General features: G+C 37.4%; 1 protein-coding gene across 1 annotated transcript in view; it reads right to left on the bottom strand.

Annotated features, from left to right (window-relative positions):
- LOC148948577 (endoplasmic reticulum aminopeptidase 1-like) overlaps nt 1-26630 on the bottom strand; it is a 76877-nt gene extending 50247 nt beyond the window's left edge. The window contains exons 1-4 of the mRNA XM_089093994.1: nt 26538-26630; nt 25503-25661; nt 22151-22339; nt 11915-12066 (exon numbers count right to left, since the gene is read on the bottom strand). Coding sequence (XP_088950120.1) covers nt 11915-12066; nt 22151-22339; nt 25503-25661; nt 26538-26622 — 585 coding nt within the window. The 5' untranslated portion in view covers nt 26623-26630. The remainder of the gene's footprint in view (nt 1-11914; nt 12067-22150; nt 22340-25502; nt 25662-26537) is intronic.
- Between the last annotated feature and the right edge of the window lie 1211 nt (nt 26631-27841).

The raw sequence follows: 27841 nt of genomic DNA, 5'->3' as shown, positions 1-27841 counted from the left end.
TCGCTAGAAAATTTTAAGACGGGCTTTGTTATTTAAAAAATTAGATGCTACAATCAGAATTGTTTGATTGGCATTTGCCAAAAAAAAGGGTAATGAATTTGTGAATTGGAGTGTAGGTTTAACATCACCAGGCACGTGCGAGGGAAATTTTTGTTGGTGGGGGGGTTCTTAAAAAGGCAAAAAAGGGTGAACTACATTAGTTTATAAGACGGATCGTCAAAATCCCAAGGTTTTGTGTACCAAGAATGGACCGGAGGTAGCCTCCCCATACATACACGAATGTATATCGCTAGAATATTTTAAGACGGGCTTTGTTATTTAAAAAATTGGATACTACAATCAGAATTCCTTGATTGGCATTTGCAAAAAAGGGGTAATGAATTTGTGAATTGTAGTGTAGGTTTGACATCACCAGGCACGTGCGAGGGAATTTTTTGAGGGGGGGGGGCTTACAAAGGCAAAAATGGGTGAACTACATTAGTTTATAAGACGAATCATGAAAATCCCAAGGTTTTGTGTACCAAGAATGGACCGGAGGTAGCCTCCCCTACATACACGAATGGATATTGCTAGGATATTTTAAGACGGGCTTTGTTATTAAAAAAATTGGAAGCTACAATCAGAATTGTTTGATTGACATTTGCAAAAAAGGGTTAATGAATTTGTGAATTGGAGTGTAGGTTTGAAATCCCCAGGCCCGTACAATGTAAATTTTTTGTTGGTGGGGGGGGGCATAAAAAGGTAAAAATGGGTGAACTACATTAGTTTATAAGACAGATCGTGTAAATCACAAGGTTTTGTGCACCAAAATTGAACAGGAGATAGCCTCCCCTACATACACGAATGGATATCGCTAGAATATTTTAAGACGGGCTTTGTTATTTAAAAAAATTGGATGCTACAATCAGAATTGTTTGATTGGCATTTGCAAAAAAAAAGGGGTAATGAATTTGTGAATTGGAGTGTAGGTTTGACATCACCAGGCACGTGCGAAGGAAATATTTTGTTGGTGGGGGGGGGCTTAAAAAGGCAAAAATGGGTGAACTACATTAGTTTATAAGACGGATCGTGAAAATCCCAAGGCTTTGTGTACCAAGAATGGACCACATACACGAATGGATATCGCTAGAATATTTTAAGACGGGCTTTGTTATTTAAAAAATTGGATGCTACAATCAGAATTGTTTGATTGGCATTTGCTTTCTTTACTTGGTGCCCATTAAAAACGAAATTTTTGTGTTAAATAAGTAGTTCTTGTATCTGTTAAAAGGGCTTTATGGGGTTTGAGAGACTCTGTTGTCTGATTCCTTGTGCTTTTTTTCTTTACTTGGTGCCCATTAAAAACGAAGTTTTTGTGTTAAATAAGTAGTTCTTGTATCTGTTAAAACAGCTTTAAGGGATTTGAGAGACTCTGTTACATGATTCCGTGTGGTTTTTCTTTACTTGGTGCCCATTAAAAACGAAGTTTTTGTGTTAAATAAGTAGTTCTTGTATCTGTTAAAAGAGCTTTAAGGGATTTGAGAGACTCTATTGCCTGATTCCGTGTGGTTTTTCTTTACTTGGTGCCCATTAAAAACGAAATTTTTGTGTTAAATAAGTAGTTCTTGTATCTTTTAAAAGAGCTTTAAGGGGTTTGAGAGACTCGATTGCATTGTATTTTCCATAATTTTATTACAAGAAACTAGCGTTTACCGCCAAAAACCCTTATTAACTCAGATTTTATAGAAATAATTTTATTTTTCGATCCGAAAACAGACTAAAGTTTCAGATTTGAACCAGAGAATTGTATTTTCCATAATCTTCTTACATCTTTGGAAATCATTAACGATAACAAACTTGTTTTTGACCAGATGGGTTTTTGAAAGCACATTCAGCATGGCGTGCGCTATTTTTTTTTTTTTCATGAACCCTTTAGAGACCAATTTGATCAAATTGGAGAAAGTTCAAATAGAATCGTTACTGCTATTGATATTAGTCCGTAAACTACAAACTGACAAAAATATCCAGAACTTTTTTTCTTATAGCCTTGACTTTGAAGACGTTTCTTCATCTTAATTGGCTTTAGAAATATCATGCAAAATAAAACTAGCCTAACCGTCGTTGCTTTGTCGAATTTTGAGCAAACAAAAGGATTGTAACACCTGATTGGCTCGTTTGTATGTAATTTCAAGCCAATGAAAATAACGAAACGTCTTTGAGTCACTTTTTTTTTAAAAGTAAACTCAATGTTTCTCTATGATTCAATCCCAACGTCCCCCTGCTCTGAGTGTTGAAAATGATTTCACGACATTATTTTAGTTTTTTTTCTTGCCCCAAACTATTTTTTTTTATCATGAACCCTTTAGAGATCAGTTTGATCAACTTGGAGAAAGTTCAAATAGAATCGTTACTGATATTGATATTAGTGCGTAAACTACAAACTGACAAAAATATCCAGAACTTTTTTTTTTATAGCCTTGACTTTGAAGAAATTTCTTCATCTTAAGTGTTTGATTCAAACTTTTACTTTGGGCATCGATGTTTTTAGCAGAATTTCAAAAGGATCGTTCATAAGCGCTGGCGTATCTGATGAAATAATTTAGGTCGTATGATGCATCTGATGAAATAATTTAGGTCGTATGATAAATTTAATTTTTTTTTTAATGCAATAGTTTTTCAGTAAGGACACTCGATATCCTAAAAGTGACTGATTCAAACTTTTAACATGAACATCGGTGTTGTTAGAAGAATTTCAAAAGGATCGTTTGCGAGTGCTGGATTATCTGATGAAATAATTTAGGTCGTATAATAAATTTAATTTTTTTTTTTTTAATGCAGTAGTTTTTCAGTAAGGACACTCGATATGGTAAAAGTGTTTTATTCAAACTTTTACCTTGAGCATCGATGTAGTTAGCAGAATGTCAAAAGGATCGTGTATGAGTGCTGACGTATCTGATGAAATAATTTAGGTCACATGATAAATTTAATTTTTTTTTTAATGCAGTAGTTTTTCAGTAAGGACACTCGATATCCTAAAAATGTTTGATTCAAACTTTTACCTTGAGCATCGATGTTGTTAGCAGAATTTCAAAAGGATCGTTTATGAGTGCTGGCGTATCTGATGAAATAATTTAGGTCGTATGATAAATTAAATTTTTTTTTTAATGCAATAGTTTTCCAGTAAGGACACTCGATATCCTAAAAGTGTTTGATTTAAACTTTTACCTTGAACATCGATGTTCACACACACACACATAGAGACGACACCCACACAGAGACGACACACACAAAGTGACAACTTACACAAAGAGACGACACACGCACAGAGACGACACACACACAGAGATAACACGCAGAGAGGGACAACACAAACACACACACTCAGACGACAAACACACAGACACCACACACTCACACAGAGACGACAAACACAGATTCGAAACACACTTAGAGACGACACACTCACAGAGACGACTCACACACAACGACACACATAGAGAGACGACAAACACACACAGAGACGACACGCATAGAGGGACAACACACACACACACACAGAGACGACACACACACAGAGACAACACACACAATGAGACGACACACACTCAGATACGAAACACACACAGAGACGACACATACACAGAGGCGACACACACACACATAGAGACGACACACATACAGAGAAGACACAAAAACAGAGACGACACACACACGCAAAGACAGAACACAGAGAAACAACACACGCACGGAGATGACACACACACACAGAGACTAAAAACACATAGATAAGATACACACACAGAGAGAAGACACACGCACAGAGACGACGCACACACAGAGACGACAGACACACAGAGATGACACACACACACACACAGAGACAAAACACCCATACAGACGACACACACACAGAGACAACACACACAGATAGACGAGACACACACACAGAGAAATGACAAACACACATAGAGAAGACACACACAAAGATACGACACACACACAGATACGAAACACACATAGAGACGACAGACGCATAGAGACAACACACACACACTGAGACAACACACACAGAGATACGACACACACACTGAGACGAAACACACACAGATACAACAAAAACACAGAGGCGACACACACACATAGAGACGACACACCTACAGAGAAGACACAAAAACAGAAACGACACACACACACAAAGACAAAAAACACAGAGACAACACGCGCACAGAGACGGCACACACACAGAGACAACACACACACAGATACGAAACACACACAGAGAGAAGACACACGCACAGAGACGACGCAAACACAGAGACGACACACACACAGAGACGACACACACACACACAAACATACACACACAGAGACGAAACACCCATAGAGACGACACACGCACAGAGACGATACACACACAGAGACAACACACACGGAGAGACGAGACACACACACATCAGAAATGACAAACACACATAGAGACGACACACACACAGAGACGACACACACAGATACTAAACACACATAGAGACGACACACGCATAGAGACAACACACAGACACTGAGACGACACCCACACAGAGACGACACACACACAGAGACGACACACACACAGAAACGACACACATAGAGAGACGACACACACACACAGAGACGACAAACACACAGAGACATCAAGTGGTGCGCCACTCTAAGTGGACCTAGATCAACCCAACTTTTTGGATATCTCTCTCACTATGACTCTTTTTGTGTGTCGTGTCTGTGGGTGTGTCGTCTCTATGTGTTTGTCATCTCTGTGGGGTGTGTCGTCTTTGTTTTTGTGTCTTCTCTCTATGTTTGTCGTCTCTGTGCGTGTGTCGTCTCTTTGTGTGTTTCGTCTCCGTGTGTGTGTGTCGTTTCTCTGTGTGTGATGTCTCTGTGTGTTTGTCGTCTCTGTGTGTGTGTGTGTCGTCTCTCTATGTTTGTCGTCTCTGTGTGTTTGTCGTCTCTGTGCGTGTGTCGTCTCTATGTGAAAGTCGTCACTTTGAGTGTGTTGTCTGTGTGTGTGTGTCATCTCTGTGTGTGTTTCTTCTCTGTGTGGGTGTTGTGTCAGTGTGTGTGTGTTGTCTCTATGCGTGTGTGGTCTCTATGTGTTTTTCGTATCTGTGTGTGTGTGTGTCGTCTCTTTGTGTGTGTCGTTTCTATGTGTGTTTGTCATTTGTGTGTGTGTGTCTCGTCTCTGTGTGTTTGTCGTCTCTGTGTGTGTGTCGTCTCTGTGCGTGTGTCGTCTCTAAGGGTGTTTCGTCTCTCTCGTGTGTGTGTGTGTGTATGTGTGTGTGTGTGTCATCTCTGTGTGTCTGTCATCTCTGTGTGTGCGTAGTCTCTGTGAATGTGTCTTCTCTCTGTATGCGTCTCGTCTATGTGCGTGTGTTGTCGCTATGCGTGTGTTGTCTCTGTGTGTGTGTTGTCTCCATGTTTGTTGTCTTTGTGTGTGTGTGTGTCGTCTCTGTTTTTGTGTCTTCTCTGTATGTTTGTCGTCTCTATGTGTGTGTGTCGCCTCTGTGTATGTGTCGTCTCTTTGTGTGTTTCGTATCTGTGTGTGTGTCATCTCTCTGTGTGTGTTGTCTCAGTGTCTGTGTGTTGTCTCTCTGCGTGTGTCGTCTCTATGGGTGTTTTGTATCTCTGTGTGTGTGTGTGTCGTCTCTTTGTGTGTGTCGTGTCTCTGTGTGTCTGTGGGTTCTGTGTGTGTGTGTGTCTCGCCTCTGTGTGTGTATGTGTTGTCTCTGTGTGTGCATATTCTCTGTGCTGGTTTCGTATCTATGTGTGTGTAGTCTCTCTGTGAGTGTGTGTGTGTCTTCTCTGTGTGTGTGTCTCCTCTGTGTTTGAGTCGTCTCTGTGATTGTCTGGTCTCTCTGTGTGTGTATAGTCTCTGTGTGTGTGTCGTCTCTGTGTGTGTGTCGTCTCTGTGCGTGTGTTGTCTCTGTGTGTTTTGTCTTTGTGTGTGTGTGTCGTCTCTGTGTTTGTGTCTTCTCTGTATGTTTGTCGTCTCTATGTGTGTGTGTCGCCTCTGTGTATGTGTCGTCTCTATGTGTGTTTCGTATCTGTGTGTGTGTCGTCTCTTTGTGTGTGTTGTCTCTGTGTGTTTGTCGTCTCTGTGTGTGTGTGTCGTCTCTCTATGTGTGTTATCTCTGTGTGTGTGTTGTCTCTATGCGTGTGTCGTCTCTAAGTGTGTTTCTAATATATGTTTGTAGGCGCTGTGTGAGTGTGTTGTCTCTGTGGGTTTGTAGTCACTGTGTGTGTGTGTTGTCCCTCCATGTCTGTTGTCTCTGTGTGTTTGTCGTCTCTGTGAGTGTGTAGTCTCTATGTGTAAGTCGTCACTTTGTGTGTTTCGTCTCTGTGTGAGTGTCGTCTCTCTCTGTGTGTATGTGTGTGTGTGTGAACATTGATGATCAAGGTAAAAGTTTGAATCAAACACTTTTAGCATATCTAGTGTCCTTACTGAAAAACTACTGCATTAAAAAAAATAAATTAAATTAATCATACGACCTAAATTATTTAATCAGATACGCCAGCACTCATAAACGATCCTTTTGAAACTCTGCTAACAACATCCATTCTCAAGGTAAAAGTTTGAATCAAATACTTTTAGGATATCGAGTGTCCTTACTGACAAACTACTGCATTAAAAAAAAAATTAAATTTATCATACGACATAAAATATTTCATCAGATACGCCAGCGCTCATAAACGATCCTTTTGAAATTCTGCTAACAACATCGATGTTCAAGGTAAAAGTTTGAATCAGTCAATTTTAGGATATCTAGTGTCCATACTTACAAAATAATGCATTAAAAAAAAAATTAAATTGATCAAATGAGATAAATTATTTCATCAGATGCATCGAACGACTTAAATTATTTCCTCAGAAGCGCCAGCGCTTACGAATGATCCTTTTGAAATTCCGCTAAAAACATCGATGCTCGAAGTAAAAGTTTTAATCAAACACTTAAAATGAAGAAATGTCTTCAAAGTCAAGGCTATAAGAAAAAAAAGTTCTGGATATTTTTGTCAGTTTGTAGTTTACGCACTAATATTAATATCAGTAACGATTCTATTTGAACTTTCTCCAAGTTGATCAAATTGATCTCTAAAGGGTTCATGATAAAAAAAAATCGTTTGGGACAAGAAAAAAAAAATGTCGTGAAATCATTTTCAACACCCAGAGCAGGGGGACGTTGGGATTGAATCATAGAGAAACATCGAATTTACCTTTAAAAAAAATGTGACTCAAAGACATTCGTTCTTTTCACTGGCTTGAAATTGCATACAAACGAGCCAATCAGGTGTTACAATCCTTTTGCTTGCTCAAAATTCGACAAAGCAACGACGGTTAGGCTAGTTTTATTTTGCATGATCTTTCTAAAGCTAATTAAGATGAAGAAATGTCTTCAAAGTCAAGACTATAAGAAAAAAAGGTTCTGGATATTTTTGTCAGTTTGTAGTTTACGGACTAATATCAATATCAGTAACGATTCTATTTGAACTTTCTCCAATTTGATCAAATTGGTCTCTAAAGGGTTCATGATAAAAAAAAAATAGCGCACGCCATGCTGAATGTGCTTTCAAAAACCCATCTGGTCGAAAACATGTTTGTTATCATTAATGATTTCGAAAGATGTAAGAAAATTATGGAAAATACAATTCTCTGGTTCAAATCTGAAACTTTAGTCTATTTTCGGATCGAAAAATAAAACTATTTCTATAAAATCTGAGCTAATAAGGGGTTTTGGCCGTAAACTCTAGTTTCTTGTAAGAAAATTATGGAAAATACAATGCGACCGAGTCTCTCAAACCCCTTAAAGCTCTTTTAAAAGATACAAGAACTACTTATTTAACACAAAATTTTCTTTTTTATTGGGCACCAAGTAAAGAAAAACCACACGGAATCAGGCAACAGAGTCTCTCAAACCCCTTAAAGCTCTTTTAAAAGATACAAGAACTACTTATTTAACACAAAAATTTCGTTTTTAATGGGCACCAAGTAAAGAAAAACCACACGGAATCAGGCAACCGAGTCTCTCAAACCCCTTAAAGCTATTTTAACAGATACAAGAACTACTTATTTAACACAAAAACTTCGTTTTTAATGGGCACCAAGTAAAGAAAAACAACACGGAATCAGACAACAAAGTCTCTCAAACCCCGTAAAGCTCTTTTAACAGATACAAGAACTACTTATTTAACACAAAAATTTCGTTTTTAATGGGCACCAAGTAAAGAAAGCAAATGCCAATCAAACAATTCTGATTGTAGCATCCAATTTTTTAAATAACAAAGTCCGTCTTAAAATATTCTAGCGATATTCATTCGTGTATGTAGGGGAGGCTACCTCCGGTCCATTCTTGGTATACAAAACCTTGGGATTTTCACGATCAGTCTTATAAACCAATGTAGTTCACCCATTTTTGCCTTTTTAAGCCCCCCCACCAACAAAAAATTTCCCTCGCACGTGCCTTGTGATGTCAAACCTACGCTCCAATTCACAAATTCATTACCCCTTTTTTTTGCAAATGCCAATCAAACAATTCTGATTATAGCATCCAATTTTTTAAAATAACAAAGCCCGTCTTAAAATATTCTAGCGATATCCATTCGTGTATGTAGGGGAGGCTACCTCCGGTCCATTCTTGGTACACAAAACCTTGGGATTTTCACGATCCGTCTTATAAACTAATGTAGTTCACCCATTTTTACCTTTTTAAGCCCCCCCACCAACAAAAAATTTCCCTCGCACGTGCCTGGTGATGTCAAACCTACACTCCAATTCACAAATTCATTACCTCTTTTTTTGCAAATGCCAATCAAAGAATTCTGATTGTAGCGTCCAATTTTTTAAATAACAAAGACCGTCTTAAAATATTCTAGTGATATCCATTCGTGTATGTACGGGAGGCTACCTCCAGTCCATTCTTGGTACACAAAACCTTGGGATTTTCACGATCCGTCTTATAAACTAATGTAGTTCACCCATTTTTACCTTTCTAAGTCCCCCCCACCAACAACAAATTTCCCTTGCACGTGCCTGGTGATGTCAAACCTACACTCCAATTCATTACCCCTTTTTTTGCAAATGCCAATCAAACAATTCTGATTGTAGCATCCAAGTTTTTAAATAACAGATCCCGTCTAAAAATATTCAGGTGATATATATTTGTGCATGTAGGGGAGGCTACATCCGGTCCCTTCTTTGTATACAAAACCATAGGATTTTTACGATCCGTCTTATAAACTCATGTCGCTCACACATTTTTGCTTTTGTAAGCCCCCCCCCCATCAAAAAATTCCCTCGCACGTGCCTGGTGATGTCAAACCTACACTCCAATTCAAAAATTAATAATCCCTTTTTCGCAAATGCCGATCATGGAATTCTGATTGTAGTGTCCAATATTTAAATAACAAAGACTGTCTTAAAATATTCTAGCTATATCCATTCGTATATATATTGGGAGGCTACCTCCAGTCCAATCTCGGTACACAAAAGCTTGTGATTTTCACGATCCGTCTTATAAACTAATGTAGTTCACCCATTTTTGCCTTTTTAAGCCCCCCCTCCACCAACAAAAAATATCCCTCGCACGTGCCTGGTGATGTTAAAACTACACTCCAATTCACAAATTCATTACCCCTTTTTTGCAAATGCCAATCAAACAATTCTGATTGTAGCATCCAATTTTTTAAATAACAAAGCCCGTCTTAAAATATTCTAGCGATATCCATTCGTGTATGTACGGGAGGCTACCTCCAGTCCATTCTTGGTACACAAAACCTTGGGATTTTCACGATCCGTCTTATAAACTAATGTAGTTCACCCATTTTTACCTTTTTAAGTCCCCCCCACCAACAACAAACTTCCCTCGCACGTGCCTGGTGATGTCAAACCTACACTCCAATTCATTACCCCTTTTTTTGCAAATGCCAATCAAACAATTCTGATTGTAGCATCCATTTTTTTAAATAACAAAGCCTACACACATGTACACACTGTGCTTTCAAAAACCCATCTGATTGAAAACATGTTTAAAGGTGCCAAGGAAACGTAATCTCCTCAAAACTTAATTTTTTTTGGCAATTTGCACGTCAAACTGTGTGAGGGAGTTCTGCTTTTTTGCAATGTTTAGGAACAGGTGAGGAATCCCCGCTCGTTTGGAATGGTATCAATAGGGCATAAGCAAATACCACGTAGTTTCATAACGTGTTTTATCAGGTGTAGAGGTCCCTTAGAATAAAAATGGAAGGAACATAGCGCTATAGAAAAGCATGGAAGGGGAAAAAAACCCTTAGAATAGCATGGGAGGGAACATAAGCCCTTAAAATAGCATGGGAGGGAACATAAACCCTTAGAATAGCATGGGAAGGAACATAAACCCTTAGAATAGCATAGGAGGGAACATAAACCCTTAGAAGAGAATAGGAAGGAACATAAAGACCCAGAATAGCACAGGAAGGAACATAAAGAACCAGAATAGCACAGGAAGAAACATAAAGGCCCAGAATAGAATAGGAAGGAACATAAAGGCCCAGAATAGCATAGGAAGGCACATAAAGGCCCAGACTAGCATAGGAAGGAACATAAAGGCCCAGAATAACATGGGAAGAAACATAATCCACCCAAATCCATAAGTACATGCTCTGGAAAGGCGCCAAGGAACGTAAAGGCCCCAAATAACACAGGAAGGAACATAAAGGCCCCAAATAACACAGGAAGGAACTTAAAGGCCCCAAATAGCAGAGGAAGGAACGTAAAGGTCCCAAATAACACAGGAAGGAACATAAGGGCCCCAAATAGCACAGGAAGGAACATAAAGGCCCCAAATAACACAGGAAGGAACATAAAGACCCCAAATAACACAGGAAGGAACATAATGGCCCCAAATAGCACAGGAAGGAACATATTCGACTAGAATCCATAAGTACATGCTCTGGAAAGACGCCAAGGAGCATAAGGCAAGCAAATCTATAAGTACATGCTCTGGAAATGTTTTTCCTATAGGGGCATGCAAATAGCATGGGAATTCCTATACAGGCATGCAAATTCCATAGATACACCTTACTTGTGTCCATGATTTTTTGTTTTGAAAATCTCGCGCAATAAATTTTTTTTTCAACAAATTTTTCTTACCTCTATCGTTTGTCCAATGATGCTGAAATCGGTTCCTGAAATCAGCTACATGTGCCGAGCCCTTTAGAGTTAAAACCGTATTGATTTTATGACCGGTAAAAGACTATTGATAGCTTTATGAATTTTTCTTTCATTTTCTGTGGACCACTTAAGAATTTTCCTGTTTCTATTCCGATTTTGTTGCTTCGATTTTGTGTTTTCACTAAAGCGTTAGTTTTTTAGAATTCCACAAACACAGGGAAATATCACGAGCCAGTTTGTTTGAAACAGTTTTTCAAAATATGTTGCATAAGCTGTAAAGCAGTAATTTCTTTCATTTTAAGTTCTAACTTCGCTCTTTGCTTACATCAGAAAAACCTTTGTTTTTTCACATTATATACGGTTTGACAGTGTAAAAATCACTGAAATTGATGGTGGAACTTTCATCAGCATCGGATTGTTTTTTAGGGGTTTTACATTTTTTCTAAAATGTCAAAAATATTTTTTGGTAATAATTTTGACTGATAATTTTAAACTTGATGGACTTTGCATATTTTGGATCAACGCAAAAGAAGGATTCATTGCGAGTACAGATTCATTTCTAAATGTTTTTTTTTACAGTTTCAATTGCAACTCGTGAGAGTAGTCCTTTAAATACCGTTTATTGTCACTGGCGCTTTGAAAGTGAGTTTAAAATGTCTGTACTACTGTAAAAACCGTGTTTTTAAGGTAATACTCGAAGAGACATTTTTCGTAAGAAAAAAAGTCATTAAGGATTATTGAATTTATCTATCGGCTTACCTGTTGTAGTTCAATGCATTCATGGCTTCTTCTAATTGTTAGTTCTTTTCCTCGAACGTCTCTTAGCAGATATTCATTGATGGTCAGATTTCTGCTATGCAATATTATAAAGTTTGTTTCTTCTGTTACGTAAAATGTTATCCCCATTTGTCCTATAAAGCAAAATCTTGTAGAAAAATGAGAATCACTGAACAATAAATTTAGTCTTTCCCCGAAAACTGGCAAGGGATTCGCTAGGAACACTTTTCCTAGGCAGCGCAGAGCGAAATTAGTTAATTTGATTTCTTCTTTTCTTTGAGAAACAGTGTAATTAAGTGAAGTATGATAAAAATCTATTATAAGCCCTGTCCCGTCGAATTCAAGTTTCAGAAAATACTGAAAGAACAAAAACGAAGGTCATCGTCAAAGTAACACAAAAACTATGCACAACAAAAAGTAACGCAGAAGCGAAAAGAAAACTAATAAATTAGGCCACAATGTTAACAAGAAAACAATTAAATACGGTAACACCATTTATGATAAATCCGATGTAAGATCTACTTTTTGACTAAGTAATTTCAAAATATTGAAACTGAAAAAAAAGGAAGTGGGAGGAAAACGCTGCGTGATAAATGGTATGGAACTCCTTCGAAGCCTCTTAGTAACAGATGAGTCGGCGAAGAAGCTGGGACGGCTGAGGAGGCTAAGGAGTGGAGAAAGTGTGTAACAGGATTGTAAAAGTTTGAGAAAATGTTCTCAGTGCAAGATTGGAAATAAGGACCTAGTAAACTGCAAGCAAATAGTATGCTTCTTTCTTTTAAGGCGGTAAGGCACGAACCTGTAACAGGGAAGGAGGAAGGGATTTTACACTCCTTATAGGTGCTCCTGAGCAACACTTCTGGATAGAATCTTTTTTGTTACTACCTTCACTGGAAAGATGGGGATGAAAGATTGCACAAGCATATACCGATAACAGCCTGACAAGGATTAGCATACAAGAAGGGAAGGGGTCCTTGTGTATTTACATTTGCTCAACAGCTTAAGTAGGGAGAGTGATCTATTTACTTGTTTAATGATATTTGAAAAACTCACTTAAGGTTATTGGAAACGGTAACACCAAGGAGTTTAAAATGTTTAGGTAACATTTCGACTGGGATAGGAAAAAAACAAAAGTAGGTTTCAGAAAGTTTTAGTCAGATTTTGATTTAAGAGTATTCGCTTCCATATTTTGGGCCTTAGCTTCGTCTGAACGCGGACTAGGATTTCAAAGGGGTAACTTTTAATATTTCTATGAGTCCATCCTGTCATTCACAAAATTTCGCCTTGGAGGGATGGAATTCACTAGCAATTTAATTGACCATTGCAAGAAATAAAAGTGATCGAAACAAAGTTCCTTGAGATTCCATGGCAAATTCGAAGATTGCCAGTGAATATATTTTTGTACTTTATTTATTTGAGAGGAAAATAGTACAATATTTACTAAGAGATGTTCAATAATAAGTGAATCAGTATGTGGTGGTCGATCAAGTCAGAAGCTTTTTAGAGGTCAACTAAGACAAGGATAGGCCAAACCTTTGACTTTCCTAAGCTGCTTAAAATGGCATGTACCAAGTGCATATGGTAGGAGTTTGGCCTACATTACCAAATTATATGAAGTTAATGTTTGTAATAATTTTAGTCCCAAAGAAAGCTTTTGTATAGTTCTACAATAACTGGAATAAATGGAGCGTCGTTGGTGAAACTCAATTAGCAGATTTCTTCGGTACAATACTAGTATATTTCTAATCAGTGGAAGCAAATGAAATACCAAGTTTGAAATAAGTCAAATTTATATGGAAATAGTTTGATTCTTTAACCAAGGTTGTGCTCGATTTGGATTCTGTGATCCCAGGAACAGTAAGAAAACATAGTTTTCAATTCTTCTCATATAATTTGTGTTGAAGAATAGATTTATTTAACTGGAGTTGCCTTATAACATTGTTACTAATTTATGCTCTTTGTTTGGAAGCAAAATAGCGTCATCTATAATAATTCTCAATAGCGGATTCTAGAGTGCATTCATATTGTGATATGAATGCACTCTAGATTACCTACAATTAAAGTGAAGATCTGATGCTAGAGTAAAGAAACGTCTTCAGGACACTGTTCTCTATTGTTTAAATTTACTCGACTGTCCCTTGCTATGATAATTAGATTGCGCAATGACCGATCAAAATAGGAAAATTATTTTAAACCCATTACTGAACTTTGTCACGAGATCTATGCTTGATGGTGCGAAAATTGATCTGATTATCAGAAAAGCTGTAAGTTTTTTTCATCATGGTACTATTATCAGTGCTAAAGAGTTTCTGTATAAAGAGCTGAATATTCAGAGCCGGTGTGTGAAAAATGCAAAGGATGAAGATAATGTATTTGACATTTGTAAACAGTTAAATCAGGCGGCAAAGGATAATTCGCCTGTTCCCACTTTTGTTATATTTTCACCTTCTGAAACACCAACAATCGGGGAGGCAGTCTCGGCTACTTTAGTCTCGAAAGTTAATGAACTCTCTCGGAAAATTTACGGCTTTTTAGAGAATGCGACACATTCAGGCCCTGTTTGGCCAGCTAGAATTGATACCAACGTAACAATTAGCCCTGTCCCAGCTCCTACGTTTGCCGTTATACTAAAAAACTGTCCTGCAAACCTGACCTCACCTAATGCTCGTAAGGACTTCGTCGATAAACTTTGCCCTGAGGCCTCAGGTGAAATAAGTGAACTTAAAAAATTGGCTTTGGAATGGAAACTTGTTGTTAAGTCAAAGCGTGCAGCGAATAAAATTGCCGAGAATGCTAAAAACAGTACCTCAGGTATCTCGGTGAGTGTGAAATCCCCGCTTTTTATAGGGATCCTGAAAGGTGTACCGATCGAATACGATGAGAATCAAGTAAAATCTCTTGTACCAAATTGTGTGAAAGTTTCTCACTGCAGAAAGTGCTTAGCGCCGAAGTTCTGCTGTAAATCAAAACAAAACCTCAATCTGCTCATGGGCAATTATGCGATAGTCCGCAACTAAAAGTTGTCTACACTAGCATGTGTATACATCTTTACATGTGTTTTCTAGTGTTATTAAACTTAGTCTTTGGCCTTACAGTGATCCACTCCGTCACTCGGATCTCACTGTGGATCATGCGATCACACCTCAAACAGTGCCTCTCCGTGTTCGGGAAAAATGTTCTGTCTAGAATGTGAAGTTACTGGCAATACTTATTAAAATGTAAAGTGTCCCAATAACAACAGTCAACTAGCAAGGCCCATGGTATGACATGGATGTGTCTACTACTACGCAAGCTGTACTTTCGTGGAATATTAATGGTGGACTTTTAGTCAAAATTCCTGTGATAAAAGGTTTGCTTTCGAATTGTGACGTATTGTGCTTGCAAGAGCATTTCTTGACGAGTCATAGTTTAGGCCTTCTGAAAATTGGCAATAATTTTGCTAGCTACTCGGTGCCTGCTAAACAATCCGCTTCCAGTGGCCACCCCTCGGGTGGTATCGCGATGCTTGTTAGGACCTCGTGCCGGTCGAGTATTTTTGATTCATGTGATTTTTTTCTTGCTGTCCGTGTAAAAGAGTATGTTATTGTAAACGTCTATCTCCCAACAGATTATCGCAATGACCGATCGGAATTTTTATTTACTTCTGCGTGTGAGAAACTAGGGTCTTGCCTTTCAAAGATTTGCCTGTTAGGTAAGTGTTGCATTATTATAGGAGATTTTAACTGTAATTTAACTGACGCCTCGTTATTGTGTACTTCTATTTTGTCTGGTATTTTTGACGATTGGCTTAGGATATTGCCGAAAGATCTTGATTACACTTACACACACCATTCAAGTCATGTATCGAACCTTGACCATGCAGTTTCTTCTATAAATCTCCAAGTGTCACCTATTCACATCGTTACTGATTTCCAACTATCAGACCACCTTCCAATATCTGCATCTATTTATTTTTCCTCTGTTCAGTTTCCTCCCACTACACAACCACTTCAGCCCCACGCCCAATTTTACAGGGACTGGAAAAATATCCAAGATGACCTTTTTGCTGCAGTAACTAATTCTGTCCTTCATAAAATTCATGTTCCGTTCCGGCTGCTCATGGAAAATCAGCAAGTTGATGCAAATGAAATACGGATGTTGCTAGATATTTATCCTGCACAAACTGGCCATGCTCTCCGATGCACAGAAAAAGCCAGTATACCTCTTAAACGTTTACGTCAGGGTGTCACACAGCACTGGTTTAGTAATCCGAGCCTAGTGGGAGCTTGGAGAAAATACAAATTTTGGTACCATTTGTGGCTCCAGTGCGACCGTCCTCGCTCTGGCTGGGTTTCTGACATTCGTCTTTCTAGCAAAAGAAAGTTTGCAAGAGAACTATGTATCCACATGAACCAGATAGTTGAAGAGACATCCCAGTAAGCTTCTCTGTCCCAACCTTCCTTCTGGAGAAATGTAACAAGATATCCTCCAAAGGCCCGACTATCTGCTCAATTTATTCCTGATTCTGAACGGAATTCATACTTCTCTGCTGAATTCTTCCCACCAGATGCCGCCCTACAGTCCGAATATGAAGATAAGCTCGATAAATTTCTGTCTAGGTGTCCAACCGATAATTTTGTTGTTTCAGCTGATTCTGTACTGCGAACAATCCAACGCCTAAAGCGTAAGAAATCTTCTGGCATCGATAAAATAAGCGCTCTTCACATTCTGCATGGAAGCGAGCTTCTGGTAAACCATATTGCTCTTTTGATGCAGATGATTGTTACCCAAGGAGTTGTACCGTCTTCTTTCTCAATCGGAGATCTCACTCAGATTCCAAAGAAAGGTAAACTCGCAACCCAGTGCTCGTGCTTCCGCCCTATAACAGTGGCCACTACCTTCTGTAAGCTTTTTGAACTTCTGTTCATTGACCAACTGAACGCAAAATGCTATGTTCCACCTAACCAATTTGGATTCCAGCCACGTCTCGGTTGTGCCCACGTTTTGTCGGTTGTCGCGAACGCATTGATCGATGCTGATGCATCAGGCGAAACTCTCGTGTTGGCTGGGCATGATGTTCGTAAAGCGTTCGACTCTCTCATTCACGCCGCTATGCTACTCCATGCAGCAAAACGTGGAGTGAGCCCCTCATATATCAGAGCCCTTCGAGACATGTATTATCGTCTTAATGTTCGCCTAATACTTCACCCATTAGCTAAAGTTGACGGCTCTCAAGTCTATGCACCAACCCCTAATATTTTTGTCAATGTTGAAAAAGGTACCCGTCAAGGTGCTGTTTCTTCCCCTTCACTCTTCAATAATGTAGTTCTTGATGCACAGTCAGCTGTTCCCACTTCATTCATCTTTGCCGGTCTTGATTTATCTCTCGTATGTTATGCAGACGACATTCTGAATGTGAGCCGCACTATCCAGCGCATAAGCGAGACTTTCGCAACGCTACAATCTGAGTATGAGAAACTAGGTCTTCAGTTCAATGCTGAAAAGTCCGAATTTGTATTCTTCAATTGGAAGCAAGCGTCACCAAGGGATATTCCCCTCGGAAATAGTAGGATCAAGCGAGTAGATCATATCATCTTCCTCGGTCTTGCCATTGGTTCGTCAGTAATGCACACGCGACAACTATTAATTGCTCACATTGAGCGTAGAGTTGGGTTATCATGTGCTTCTTTTGTAACTAATAAGTTACGGTTCAACCGCCATCTTCTCTCGAAACTTTTTAACTCTGTCGCTCTACCATATTATTTGTACATATCGCCGTTTTGGAAAATGCTCACAAATTATGACAAGTCAAAAATTCGTTCAGTTTTCTTCCGGTTCGCAAAATATCTTTTACGTTTTCCCTCTTGGACGCGTAATTCTTATTTGATTAGAAAATTTAGCATTGGTGACCCCATTATAGCCGTGGAAAAGCGAATTCGTGCTTATAATTCCCGTTTAATGAAATTGAATCATCCCTGGTCGTCAGTATTAACCCATTAGTTAAAATGTATTTGTTGTGTTTTTTTTTTTTTTTTAATTATTTTTTTTTTTTTTTTTTTAGTGTTTGTTTTCGCCCTTAGTGTAATTAGTGTTTGGTTGTTTTTTTTTGTTTTTTTTTACCAATTACGGCTTGATGCAATGATGTTCATATTATTTATGTTTTTTCAGTATTTAGGAGCCTAAAAAAAAGAAAAGAAACATGTCGCGTACCTACAGAGCAGTGTATAATTGTGTTTTTCTTTCTCGTTTTGTGAAATTTGTTCCAACTGCTGATTTATATCTTAGCTCCAGCGTTCGTTACTACAAACCACATGTATAACTCCTAAGTTTATGTGTATTGCTTTTTTTTTTTTTTTTTGCTTATTTCTCCGTCTTTTCCTTTTTTTTATTACGGGTTTTACAATAAATAATAATAATAATAATAATAATATTTACTACAATTTTTGGAGTTTCCCATATGTTGCAATTTGGTTAAAAATATTTGCTAACAGTTTAGCCATTTTGTCTGAAAAAGCTATAATTTAATTGATCAGGATGTACAAGTGGCAAGAGCTTGATTTTTTAAGCTGTTGGATTTGGTTTATAATATCGGAGTGAGGAATTAGGGAGAAGGAGGTATTTAGAGTAATAGATAGGGTTGGGCAAGTGGAAGAAGGGAGGCTTTTTTACAATTGAAGCGGGACTTGACTTAGGTCTCCTGCTGGGTGCTACTCGGCGTAGAGAGTGACGTCTGCCTCCTCCATCCACTTCAGTTTCAGTCTATTGCAAGGGTTTGCGCTTCACTGGTCTGATATTTACCATCGCTAGGAACTCGGATACACTGTCAGATCATCGCTTCTTTGGTTGGCCCCGAGCGCGCTTCCAACCGGGTTTGACAGGGTCAAAGTCAAAGATCATCTTTGCAGGTAAGGGCGGGGGCATTCGAAGTAGATGTCCAAACCACCGTAAGGTATGCTCGGCTGCTTGAGTAGAAAAACGAGACTGCTTGGTGAGATGCAGCAGCTTCTCGTTACTCATGAAGTCGACCCACTGTAGACCTTCTATCATTCTCAGACTCTTCAACTGGAATCTATAGATAGCCATTAGGATTGCGGGGGATGCTTTCCAAGTCTCAGCTCCAAAAAGCATCACACAACCAACAAGGGCGTTGAAAATTTGAAGTTTGGTGGAACAACTGATATTCGGTTTTCGCCAAAGGTCACGGTTCAACCTTCCCATGGCAGAAGACGCCTTGGATAGCCTTGCTTGCAGCTCAGGGAGAAGGGAGCCATCTGAAGAAATCGTGGATCCCAGGTAGGTAAACAAATTGAAGCGGGACATAAGTTTAAATCATGGTAATCTTATTAGAAGCTTCATGAAGATGAAATTTTAGAAGGATATTTTCCACACATCTCTTAACTAGTACTGTAACACTGCTTGGGCTTATTAGAATATAAATTTTTAGCTTTGTTTTGTGAAATATTTTATTAGAATATTACCCTCTGCAATACAGCCTTGCTTAAAAGGTTTTATTTTTCTTTGAAGAGAAAAAACTTTTTGGTCAGAGAAAACTTTTCATTCAAAGGCGTACCAGCAAAGAGTGGATCCACCCTAACAATAGATCCTTCATCAGAGGATCCACCCTAACAATGAAAAAGATGTGTCCTAAATACTATCGAAATTCCTAGTATTTTAACAGTCTATTCCACTATATCCACTACTTCAAAACTTTCACAATTTGCTACTTTCATCTATGTATTGGTTCAGCTAGTGAGACTAAGAACACTTTTTTTTTTTTTTTTTTTTTTTTTTTTTTTTTTTTTTTTAGGACAGATTTCTAAATATAAAGTTACTAATAAAAATTCAAAAGCAAATGGAAGTCCACCACCACTGAAAAAAAAACTACACAGAGCTTGAGCCCCACCCCCCAGATATTTTCGAAAATCTACAAACATGATATATGTATCATATATCATGTATATAAAGATAGAACTCACCATGGACATGTTTTAACCTTTAAAACAATTTAGAATGATTAAGATTAAGTGATTAAGTAGTTTAGAACAAACTACTGTGCCAATAGCTGTCTTTCTTCTTTTGGTATAGCTACACTACAAAATACATGTCCAACACCAGGACCAAAATCAGAAATAATTTGCTCCAGGTTTTCAAGAATTAACAAGGTTTAAATCAGCCTGCTTTTACCAGTTTTTCAATACTAAAATTTAGAGACCAAAGAATACTTACTCGTCGATGCACACAGAGAAATTCTTTAGATAGGGGCCAGTGGATTTTCCCCATGAGGAGCAGAGGGTAGCGAGAAAGGCTATATTTTGGCATAGTGTTTCTATTTTTCAGGGGAGGCAGTCCTTCAGACCATTTGAAGGGGATGGGTTAATCCCTCCTCTATCTTCCGCTTGTGCAGTTATGAACTTTGTTGTTTTACCATCAAAATACGAAAACGAAAAGCTAAAAACACCCAGGAAAACTAGCCTATTTATGGCTGTCGCCAGTACAATAGATTGCTTCTTTTTAAGATTCTACTGTCATAATTTCTTTTTGTGTCATATTGAATAGTTAGTTAAGATCAGCTTTCGTTTCAGAGAGGACGTGAATGATAAGTTGGTTTCGATTTACAGACTTCCCGAAAAGTTTTTAGCAACGAAGAAAAATAAATTTCATTTTATTCGTTATACACAGCTTTGACTGATTTAATTATGATCCACCTATTTACTGATGAAATTCCTAAAAATTTAAACAAAAGTTCAAGCAGAACAAAAGAAAGCGAAACAATTTGAAATCTTATGTTCAGATATACACAGTAAAATATATGGTTCTTTTCCTTGAATCTTTCTAAAAAAAATGGAAAAAAAAACTTTATTTTCATGTCAACGTGTCTCAAAAACCTGAAACTTTGATTTCTCAGAAATACTCCAAAACATTAATACCATATGAGCAACCTATCGTTCAACTCAGTGTTGAGGCTGATTTTACTTTCTTTCTTTTCAGTCATGACTAGTTGCAAGAGCGTTCTCTTAATTTCTTCAATCCAATAACTATAAGTGGCCTCACTTAGCCATAACAGTTTACAGTAGCATTTCAAGGTCTTATTTTACCAGCAAAGAATAATGCTAAACAGACGAACTATTCCATAGTGCACACTGAAAGTCAATCCCAATGCAATGAAAACAGAAGAGTAAATAAATAAGATTTATTTTAATCCTACTGCTTTGATTTATTCGAAATGGCTACCATATAATTCCATTTTTCTCTCCACATATAACAGAAAGTCTTGGGGGATTTCTTCGATTTCTGAGCCAAACCATTTTGGCTCGCATTGACATTTTCTATCAGTGTTATCTTAATAGCAATGACATTATGACATAATCAAGAGCGATATGCCTCCCACACATTATTATAATTTGTTTGGCATAAAAAAGAGGTTTACACAAGCTTAGAGACTCGCAATGAGCCTCGAAAGCCAGTCGGTGACAGATATGCTTTCATATGTTGAATGTTTTTATCATGTACCTACTAATCTCAATAATAGACATAATTTTATCTACAACAGTGAGCAGTCTACGAAACCTATCTATCCCTAGAAATCTATGTTGTCACTGGATTCATTGATATCAGAAGTTTCCATGTGCCCCCTTCCCCTTCACCCGCATCCTCTAGCTAAACCAATGGGCTCTTGAAGTTTCCAAAACAATGATTAGGCTTATAATGAGGCATGAAAGCAAGTCAATGCCTCAACTGCTTCTGTCAAACAACCACAAAATTTCAGGCCTCTAATAGAGTGTATAGAACAGAAATCAGCTGATGCTATGATTTAAAGTGACAAAAGCTAAACAATAACAGTGGCAGCAGAAAATCAGACAAATATTGTATATAGAGTTTGGCATCTTCTCACTCCGAGTACATGTTTCATTTCTAATGGTGTTTCACTAAGAATGCCTTTTCAGAAACTACAATTTGCTTTTTCAGAAACTACTATTATTGGCATACCTAATCCACGTTGACAAAAATCAAGTAACAAATGTTTTAACTGATTTCCATTAAAACTAGGCATAGGAAGGAAAAGCAAGGGTACAAAACCCGCCTGAAATTACAACATGTAGCTCAAAAGCTGAAGTGACAAAAAATCCAGAGAAAAAAACAATGGAAAGGGTGAGGCAAATGGTACAATTTGCGGGAATTCCAGCACAAAAAATAGTACGACGGTCAGCACAAAGATCGAATCAAAACAGCACTATTTACCTTTCAATGCTCTAGTCGTTAGATTTGGTCTTATTTGTATCCTGTACTTCAGTGGTCGAATAAATTTGGGTAGCCTTATATCTTTCCATGGATACGCCTCTCCCGTCGTTGTCAGATAATTCGATGAAGGCTTTCGCAAGCGATATCCTTTTGGTAGTGGAGGTGGGATAAACTCTGGGTACTGACATCCTACAAAAAGAGGGAATGTTAATTTAATACTCTCGAGAAATTGAATACACCTTACCTTTACACCTTAGATCCTTTACGGCTATTTGTAGCACATGAGTAACAAAAGAAGAACAAATACAAAGAAAAAGACAATTTTACCCGAGTCTAAAGACTCAGCCTTAGAAAAAATTATTTGTTTGTTGGGTTAATTCTTTCCTTAATGGTATTAGGTATATGAATACAGTAGAGACGAGCTTTTTCCCATTTTACAATGGAACGTCTATATCAGTATTCAAGGTAGCATAAACACAGATCCCATGGGAAAATCTATTCTATTTTATTCTTATAAATTATCAAAGCCGACAAAGATGTAGCTAAAAGAACTCCATTAGTCCAACCATTATAGTACATGCCTACTATTTGGGACACGTAACCGTTAGTGATGCTGTATGAACGGTTTTTCCCATGCCATCAAGGTCCGACCATTACAATACCAGACGGAGACATAACCGTTTGTATTAATGCATAACCAGTCTTTGACATACCGTCAAACCAGTAAAATGCCAGACAAGTTTTAGGAAATGACGGTTAGGAAAAAATTGTGATAGCCATTCTTTCCATTTCTGCTCATATGTGACCATCCTTGGCTGAGAAAATACAAAAGTTTCATGTATTTACAGATAGGGTTTTGAAATTTCCACTTTAGGGCTAGGTCTCCAGACATATTCAATTTGATGATGCAATTCTCAACTAGATTACTCTTTTTGGGGGTGTTTCTTTTTCTTTTTCAAAACCAAAGTGAATATATGATAATCAATTTTCTTTGGTAACTTTAAACGTGGGGCGATTTACAAACTTGGAATAAGCATAAAAGTCTGACTCTTTTCATGCAAATTTTGGCAACAAAATTCCCAGTGTTTTTGAAGTTTTGGTTTTTACTGACACACGCTGCTATACACTTACCGTTGATAACAATGAACTGTTTGATGACAAATAGAACAAAACCTTTTGCAAGTCAAAAATCTCCTTCTGTATTAATTTTTAATAACACAACATTTAAATATTTAAAGAGGTTTAAAGGCATTAGTTGGTAAAGTTATAGTTGGTGAAATACAAAAACAGGTTATAAAGATTATAAATATCATTTTCCATTTCAGACATCTTACGACTGGTGTATGAACACCTCTTTTGATCGATGACGACCACAAGTTTTAAGTGCATCCTAAAAGAGTTTTTCTGATAGCATCTCCTGTTTCTGTTTGCGAATAAAAAATCCATGCTCAATACGTAGGCTACGTGTCTAAGCACGAAAAACAAAGCAATACACAAATACGCATAAATAAACCATCTCTGTTGCTTTTTGAATACTTTGATTTTTCAATCAGGTGAGGTATGCCAGAAGCCATCCACAACCTGCCCCCTTGCATGATAAACATTGATGTCATCAATGCAGTACTAAATAATGACGTGAAAAGAATCGATCAGCCAGAGATAATAGACGGGGTTGTCACTTGCCATCCTAGCAGTTAATCACTCGTTTAATGATTTATATTCCTTCCTAGTGACGGCTCTTTCTCGTAGTGACACCTTGTGATTTTTGATTGGTCGTCAGCTCGGATATGTAGACTAGGCTAACCCCATATTGTTTAAAAAACTATGTTTGGGCCTTGCGATTTTTATCATTATCAAAACAGAGAAAGGCTGAGGACAGCAGAAGAATTTCAAGGAGGACTGTTCAAGAGTGGTGATTGACCAAGGGTCAAATACCTAAGACTATTTAATAACCACGGATCACTGCAAGAAAAACATCTCTTGCTATAAACAAGGCTGGTAAAACTGGAAGTGAGAGGGCTTCCAGATCAAGGTCCCTCGAGGATCGTGCCGAGGGGGGGAGGGGAGACGGTTGCAATGGCAAAGACTTTTTACACAGTATTATGCTGGTCATTTGATAGTTCACATAAATTTTTTCAGGGGGAGGGGCAACGAGCTTCATATAACCCCAGGCACCAACAGGCCTAGGAATGGCTTTATGTAGAAATGCAAACCAGTAAAATTGGTGGTAAGTTACTAAAGGTGGCAGCCCCAAGTAACTTTATACTTTGTCTTTCTATTAAGCCCACTGAATTAGTTCACTGAGATTGCCACACCATTAAACTTGAAAAGATGGTTTGCTCAACTAATTATGTACAGAAATATATTTTTTGTCTATATAAAGAATGTCCACAAAATATAAGTACATGGGGCATTTCACAATTTTATTGATTTGTGTTTTTTTTTTTTTTCCAATTTGGATGATAGCTTGGTCAAAGACTGTCCGATCGGCCTCTTCGATTCTGCCTACCTCATGTGCTCCCCCACAAAAACTTTAGGATCCTTTGGCTTAGGAAACGTTCCCCCAGAGTTGCAAGCTGCTCAGACAGGTAAGATTAAACCGTTCAATCAGAGAAGCAACAGTAACATAAATACATGACAACAGGGAAATCCCATATTTAGGCCTTACCAGACTTTGCAAACACTCTGTATAGTTGACTGTATTTTTGGTTTTAAGGTTTTACGATGTTCTTATTTCTGTGAACATAGGAATCAGATGAGGAAAACTTCACGGACTGGAATGTTTGAAAACAAAAACAGAATCCTATTACTGATTCGAATATCCAGAAATTTAGTGATATTTCAATTTGTAATAAAAATTAAGTTTCACAGAAAATTCTTAGATTGGGGACAGGGAAAGGAATACTTCTTACACGCAGTGTTTACTGGTGGGATTGTAAGACACCCAAAGTATGCATTATGACTTGTTCATGAATGCCGGTCTAAAGGATTTTGTAGCTAAAAATGAATCTAAGTCAGTCCAGCTTTTGAAGTTAGAAAACAATCTCTATTCCCATTTCGATTGAATCTTACTATTATATTGGAGTTCTAGCGGACAATTCCGAGGAACACGGAATAATTAAACAACTGGTCAGAAGAAACATAATAGACAGTTGCAAACAACTGTTCTAATGAAGTGCCAATGTAATATGACCATAAATAAAGAATTTAACAAAACGTGAATGTAAAAATTTATAGCAAAACTGTGATCAAATTGGAGGGAAAAGAGAAAAAAAGCCCAAGTTTGGAAATCCACTTAAAAAACATCTTTAAATAGCAACGGGTTTTCTTTTCTAAAATAGTATGTCCTCACCTATTGGCCTTGCAAAGGCTATTATAATTGAGATTAAAAAGGAAGAAGCAATGACTACTATTAAGACAATGATTGCTTGTTTAGGAGTACATGATGCAATAACTGGCTTCTCGTAAGTAGCTGCTCGATTCGCTGCAGCCTGCTGATGTTCTCTGTCTCCTAGAATAATACATTTTTATTTCACATATCTATATACATTTAAATATTACAAAGAAAAATCAATAAAGGAGAGAAAATCAAGCGAATTCAAAAGCAAAAATATCAATCAAATAAAAAGGACAATCAACATTAGTGGTATTCCTATCATATACATAAAAATAAAAGTGATAGGGACATTTGTAAAAAAGAGTTTACTTTTACAATGATTCAAAATATGTAACTTTTCGGTTAATATTTTTGTTCCTGTGAAAAGTAAATTGCGCTAGAAAGAACTGACCGGTTTCGGAAAAATGAATATTGCGCCTTTCTCTGAAGAAAGGGGCATAAATCATGAAAAAATCATATCGGTGGCAAATCCAAAACATCAGGAGAATTCTTATCGTTTTTAAATCCATTTTGATTTTCAAACCCTCAAGAAGCAACATCTTCCCGCAGCTATTGTATTATATATTAAGAAAAACTATTTCTGGTATTTATGATGGAGGCTGGAAGCATAGTACCCCTCCAGGGTGGAGAGTCTTCAAGTATTAATCTTGTCCTTCTCGGTCAAAGATAAAAACTATAAAATATTCAGAATGTTGTGAAATTCACCAGCCGAATTTCACTAGACTAAATTAGGCAAGAGAGCCAATTTGTCATAGACTGAGTTCATCAACCACATTCTCAACTATTGATTTATCAGTACTTAGTACTCAAATTATCTTACATAGCATTTCAATTTTTCCGTTAGCGTACGTAGTTTTGCCTATTTCGTTTACTAAAAAAAAGGAGAAAAACATTTTAATTTGTTTGCTGGTATCTTGTAAGTGAAAAACTCACTTAAACTAAAGAAATTTTTTTTTTACAGTATTTCAGACTTGCTCTCTTCTACTAGACCTGTTAAGAATGCCACATCATCGACTTCATTTTCATGATCTTGATCTTGATATACTCTATTATTCCCTACAGCGGAGGACGGCATGGTCACAACAATAATTAGAAACTGAACTTAAACTAAATCTCAAGTTTCCTAGGAAAATAGAAAGTCGATATAACCTCCTTGCGCAGTCTCCAATACCTAATGAGATCTCGTATCTAACTTGGGAATAATTGCTACTGACAAGTGAAAGAGGGGAGCCTTTTTAAACATCTCGCTTGTTCTCCGACATCATTATATTTGAGAGTTTTCATTATGCCGCCTTTTGATTCTAAGAAAACACTTCAGTGAACAGTATGAGGTACTAATGTTTTCGCTTGAATGTTCAAAAGGGAACTACTCTTTAATTACAGCACCAATGCCAAGGATTTATTTTTACAACGGTTTATTTTTGCAAAATCCGAAAAACACGGGCATTGCTGCTAAGGAAGAAGGAGTACATTCTCTCAAATTTGGAACTTTGAAAAAATAAAATAACTACAAAAGACTTCGTCACCAACAATTACCTCTGGTCGTCTTGAAGGAACTGGGAAGACGGAACATTTGCCTCCTAGATTTTTTGCCTCCCTCTTCCCCCCTAGATTTTCAAAAATAGCTTTTTTTGGTATTTTCACCGCAAAATGGCTATTTTGTATTTTCACTAAAAAGTTGATTAAGGACAAAATTGGCCCCCCCTACATTTTCGTGAATTGGCACCACTGGTTCTCCATAGTATATAACAGGAAAAAATGTATGTTTTTAAAGAAAAAGGTAATTCTAGCAGACAATAAACAGAAATAAACCAAAGGTAGGCTGTAGCCCCTAAATATTTTTTTCCATATTGCAATAGATTTTGCACCTTCTTTAAAACAAAGAAAACTTTTTTACTTTTCTAGTCTTCAAAATATAATAGAATCCTGTAGAAGGCATGTATGCGGGGGGAGAAGATTTTTAGTCCTTACTAAGTGTTAAGATTTTACGATTCTCTCGACAGTTTTTTAAATTTTTACTTGCTTATGATGTACCTATTTTTGTCTCGGTTTTGAATTGGTACCCCCTACCCCGAATAAGTTTATCCGTATGTGTCAGAGCGTTGCAAGCGAGTATATTAAAATTGTCAAAGTTTATTTTAATTTTAAGGATTAGATATTTGTACTGATTTTTGACATAACAGATTTCCTGAAAACAAAATTATACTAAAATCATAAATAATGTACTAATTAGCATATAGCATATAATTGTTAGAGTGCTTTGCGTCCAGAACTATCAAAATACAGGTAGGTAA

This window comes from Artemia sp. Qi Xiang Cuo, chromosome 9, assembly GCF_049724085.1.
Source record: "Artemia sp. Qi Xiang Cuo chromosome 9, ASM4972408v1, whole genome shotgun sequence".
Taxonomy (NCBI): domain Eukaryota; kingdom Metazoa; phylum Arthropoda; class Branchiopoda; order Anostraca; family Artemiidae; genus Artemia; species Artemia sp. Qi Xiang Cuo.
This window is presented reverse-complemented; position numbering and strand designations above follow the sequence as displayed.